The following is a 5,512-nucleotide window of genomic DNA, read 5'->3' as shown; positions in this document are numbered from 1 at the left end:
CCCATCCTAACTTTGGCAAAAAAGAGCAAATGTTATGAAAATCACAGGATTTCTTATTGATCATAAGGGGAATGAACACAGTAAAAGACTTGGCAGGTAAATTAAGTTGTTTCCATTTTAGAGAGGGGGAACAGATTTTATCAGGTGCTTAAGATATTTTGTTCCCCCATCCTAACTTTGGCAAAAAAAGAGCAAATGTTATGAAAATCACAGGATTTCTTATTGATTATAAGGGGAATGAACACAGTAAAAGACTTGGCAGGTAAATTAATTTGTTTCCATTTTAGAGAGGCTGGACACATTATTTCAGGCAGCTGAAATATCCATTCTCTCCTCTTCTCCAATAACTTTGAGAAATAAAAGGCACCTGTTTCCAAATTCTCAAAAAATATTATGTGTGATAGCATACTAGACATTTCCTTAATCCAGTAATGTCATATTTTACATTAGAACGGGATTTACCAAAAAGTTTATACTCTGATCTTTTCAGGAAGTCTTTATTTTTGTGCCCTGGTATCGGCCAGCTTCCCTCCTCCTCCTTTGTCAGAAATGAAAAATTATAAATGCACACGTGTTGGAAATCTGTGTTTGTTGACTGACTTTTATTTGTCAGGCTTACGAGACAAAAGCTGAAAAAAAGATCTATTCACTTTGCGTTTAAAATAACACAAAACAGCGTAAAAAGACCCCCACACAAGACCTCGTTTATTTATGTATGTATTTTTATTTCGATAGCTGCCGATTAAACTGAAAGTTACAACATTGACATGATTATATGAGTAGTTTTTACCGAGAAATCGATCAGAAGCGCCCTGAATATGGTCAGATCTGCCGGATCCACTTCTCTGGCTGCAATGCGCGCTCCCAACAGAGGGGGAACAGATTTTCACAGGGGAACAGAATTTCTCACAAGACCGGTTGTCGGTCACGTGACCCCCCTTTGGACAATTCATTTAATTTTTAATTTTACATACCAGTAATTGCTGCTGTAAGCAACATAGTTTGCTAAATACTTTGACATATTTTATCATATTCTGACATTCTACAAAGTGAACTAGGTAGTTAGTCCAGTTTTTGTTTATTGAACTATCCTATATTACAACGGCTGCAATGCGCCACAAAAATGCAAAAACAGGTGAGGAACAACTCAGTACTACTTAAATTGTTCTTTTTTCTTGCTCAGTGTTTCGACTTTACTTGACTTGATGAATGTCAAATGTCAAGAACCTTTCTTTGGGAAAGCTGCAGGTACGCTGTGTCAGATCGCTATGAATTATGTTCTAATTGTGTTCTTTTTTTTTTTTTTGCAGCTTCCAAATTTCTTTATGACAAACCACGACTACACCATGTACTCAAATGATGTGGAATTTATCAACGGCTTGCTAAACATGAAGACCAGGTGACTGCATGTTCAGGCGGGATATTCTCAATGAAATATGCTCCCAACAGCAGCAGTAGATTTTTGCTCCTTCTGTGATTATAGAGGTCTTACGTGGTACCGACTCACACTGTCCCTGTGGCGCTTCCTGTCCCTGTGCTACTACGCTGAGGCTCGGCTGGATGTGCTGAAGCTCACCAAGCACATGGAGGACGGGACCATCAAGGCTCGCTGGAGGATCAAGGGCCTTCCCTTTCATTCTGTTCTGCTGCGCTTCTACCGGAAAGACAAATCCCACCTCTACAGGTGACACAGTTCATTCAGACTAGATATTAGTTCACTACTTTTACTTCGCAAAGCCTTCACTTGCTGGATTGTTGTTGTCACGAAAGCACACACTAGGTGACTCATGGTTATTACTGCAGTATCAGTCAGTACAATTTCATAAAACTGGTTTTTAAATGTTTCACATCAAGATACAAGTTTGTAGGCAACTATCATTTGCAATGATAAACTGCCTATAGAATCAATTTCCTGTGGAAAATTCCTAATGCCTTGACGGCAGATTCAGTAATGTACCTGAACAAGCATTTGTAATACCCTAACCAGTTGTTACAGGGTTTCTCCCAGAAAACTTGCTAAGCCTGGTGATCCACCATGTTTTTGTATTAAAAGGATGACAGGAAATGTAAAATATTACTGGGTAATTATGTTACTCGAAGACATTGCTGACAATACTTAAACCCACAGCTATAGAGTCTTAAAATCAACAAATAAAAAATTATACAATTAAAAATAAATATCAATTATTTGCACTTTTGTTAAATCCAAATTGCATCACCAGCTGCTTAAGGCCCCCCAGGCCTTCAGGGGCCTCATAAATGCTAACGTTTTAATACAGACCATCGATGTTGAATTTTTAACATTTGTTTATTCAGAATGACAATGCTGTTAAATTTGAGTGAATGGGATAAATTAAAAGATTTTAAATGACTTAAGATTTAAATTTAAGATTTTAAGGAGTTGACAAATTTACATTGTAAAAGTTCAAAGAACAATCTTCATTGTTTATGTTACCATAGCTACAATCTGATGCTTTGAGTTTAACCTAGGAGTTTGAGTAGGAGTTTGAGCTCTGTTTATTCACAAATACAGCTTAGTAAATTACAATTATAACTAATTGGTTTTAAGCTGGGGTGAAAGTAGTTCACCCCTGCTTGAGGGTACTATGATAAAAGTGGTGTGTGTGTGCGTGCGTGCGTGTGTGTGTGTGTGTATAAAATTGCTTCTTTGTGCTTTGGAGTTTCTGTGCTGATGAATTTTTTTGCGAAGCGATAAAAGCTGGGTAGCTTTTGCATAGCTACAAAATGGAGCCATGTTTCCTTCAGCCCACTGGCTGCAATGTTGACACCTTGTGATGCCATGAGACCTAAATTCTGAACATTATGGCATGGAGTGCATCCCAGTTTTCCATGTCTGGCATATAACCATTAATTTTAGCTTTTAAACTGGCTATATTGATATTGTGTCCAGATAGAGGGATAATCAGTAGCCTAGCATCATGACCTATTTGTTCTGAAGATCCAGCAGCTTCCTCTTCCTGACATGGCGCCTCCTCACCCTGACTCTCATACTGATAGGAGGAACCACAGAGCTCTGTTAAGTTAAAAGCACATCTTCTGAAGTTGGGATATTTTTCCTCCAACAGGCTCCAGTGGAATCACCTCAAATCAGATGTTGGACTGGATTTTATTTCAGTGTCATTTTTTAATGTTAGAGCCTCAATTTCAACAGTGGAGCTATAAAGGTTGAACAAGGTTATCATTTTGGAGAAAGTTTCATCAACATCAATATTTCCACTAAATAAGAGGCAACTAAAAAGGTTTGATAGAGGAAAAGCCTCTCAGACTCTGAGCTCAAAGCAGTGGTTCTTAAGCTGGGTTCGATCGAACACCAGGGGTTCGATGAGTCGGTCTCAGGGGTTCAGCGGAGCCTCTGCCGCGGAGGTAAAGACACACTTGTGTAAAGTCGTGATGACGCGCCCCGCTTTGCCATCACTTGCTGCAGAGGATCACGTTACATTACTTAGCCAATCAGTGCTGCGGAGGAGCACTGATTGAAGGAGCTCCACTCTCAGCATGGATTTGAACTTGTGTCTTTAATTACTTCAGCAAAGCTCACAGTTTYTACCAAATTMTGTAGCTTTCGGTGTACTTCTAAATCTGCTCCTTATTCGCATCTTTTCGGGGTTGCTACTGCCTCTAGTGGCGTGGGGGTGGTAACACAATTAATATAATTACATTACTAAATCAGATTACCGCAAGTCTTTATTATGTATTCTTAATTTTTCATTCCCCTAAGAATGTAGAGCTAATTAAATGATCTAAACAAGACCTTAAAGTCGTTCCAGTTTCTCTCGATGGCCAACCTGTTGAAACTGTGGCAAATTTTAAATACTTTTGTTTGTTCCTGGACAGTCAACTCAACTTTGCTGAAAACACTGACTATATTTTGAAGAACTGTTCTCAGAGACTCTACCTTTTAAGAAGACTTAGTGATCTTCTTAAAGTGTACCTATGTCTTGAATTTGGGGGGGAAAAAATCATATTTTATTTATCACTACAGAAGGATCCAGGGAGTGCGCATATGAAACTGGTGGGGTTCGGTACCTCAAAAAAGGTTAAGAACCACTGGCTCAAAGAGAGAGAGGGTGCCAAACTATTTTTTTTCTAAATATTAATTTCATTTCACATAATTATCGCGGTAGAAGCCATTTGTTTGTTAAATACTTAATGAAGCATATTTACCGTTGTAGCCCAGTGGTAAACTGGGGTTACTGTAATTACTGTATGTTAAGGTTAATAGAAATCTTACATGGTCAAGACAAGATACAAGTATATTAAAAGTAAATTCTTGTTTACTCAGGCATACATTGATGAAGTGTTTAGTATCCTTCTTTCTGAAAGAAATACATTGGTATTTTCCTTCACCTTAATAGTTGAATAATATAAAGGTCACTATTGAGTAATTACCTTACTTGGTGATTAAAACTATAGTTTGTTAGCTATTGTGCAAATATTGTAAGTGAAAGAAGTAGTGTGACGTAAGCTGCACTGTGCATTTTCTGGTCTCACCATTTGATTGGCAACGGGGACAGTTCATCCAAGGCGGGACTGGGGATTGGTTGAAAGGGGAGGAGGCGGGAGGAAGGAGAGAGAGAGTCGTAAGGGTGGAGAACGGAGGCGCGACAAGCGAAGGAAAAAAAGAGGAATAGATAAAAAAAAGAATAAAGACAGACGAAAGGGAGAGACAAAGGGACAAGAGGACACGAAAGTCAGGAGAAGTTGAAGGAGTTCAGTCGACGCTGGAGGGACGAGCCAAGCAGTGGCGGAGCTACACTTTTAAAGTTGGGGGGGCCAAGGGGGGGCCAGGACTACCTCTGGGTAGTCCTGGCCCCCCAGGACTATACATATATGTATGTATAATTTAAAAAAATAACCAAATATTGTATGTATAATTTAAAAAAATTACCAAACTGAATATTTGGTTATTTTTTAAGCCCCTCTGACATTTGACATGTTATAATTAACACCTTTGACTGGCGCACATGGAGACATGATGGACTTTACGCAGAGTTCATTGCAGAGGAAACTAAAATCAATCAAATAAAAGATCCTTTCTGAATATCATCTCATGGACACTGAACTAAATGCGTCTTTCTGACCGGGAGCTGACAGCGTGTTGAAGAGTTAYGSACACCTTGGTTAGGAAGCTCTGTTTGGACAGGTAATTTGACAGGTAAAAAAAGTTCTGGTCGGACCACAATTATTTGCCTGATGGTGGYTCGGGCTTCTAATGAGTTTACATTTAATGAGTTTTGAGCACACAGAGAAAACCTAAAGAGAATGTGATCTACTTATTGTAGTTTAAGTAGAGGAATAACAGCTGACTGTTGAGAGAGGAAAGAAATTAAAGTTGGACAGAAACAAGCGCAGTGCGCTGGACAATAAATGCGCATAAATGCTCCACCGTTATGCTCCAATTAATCACACATGAGATGACAAACGCCAAATATACAATATATAGTTACACTGCTTACGTTAATGGTGTTTTAAAAACAAAACCAGTAAAAAC

At 38.7% G+C, this 5,512-nt stretch overlaps 1 protein-coding gene across 1 annotated transcript in view; it reads left to right on the top strand.

Moving 5' to 3' along the window:
* The window catches only part of lg11h6orf136 (linkage group 11 C6orf136 homolog), a 48,341-nt gene that overhangs the window by 16,722 nt on the left and 26,107 nt on the right, over nt 1-5,512 (top strand). The window contains exons 4-5 of the mRNA XM_008421188.1: nt 1,311-1,399; nt 1,484-1,684. Of these exons, the coding sequence (XP_008419410.1) occupies nt 1,311-1,399; nt 1,484-1,684 (290 nt within the window). The remainder of the gene's footprint in view (nt 1-1,310; nt 1,400-1,483; nt 1,685-5,512) is intronic.

The sequence above is a fragment of the Poecilia reticulata genome, linkage group LG11, assembly GCF_000633615.1.
Source record: "Poecilia reticulata strain Guanapo linkage group LG11, Guppy_female_1.0+MT, whole genome shotgun sequence".
NCBI lineage: Eukaryota > Metazoa > Chordata > Actinopteri > Cyprinodontiformes > Poeciliidae > Poecilia > Poecilia reticulata.
The sequence above is the reverse complement of the archived record's forward strand: the minus strand, read 5'-3'. Positions and strand labels throughout refer to the sequence as shown.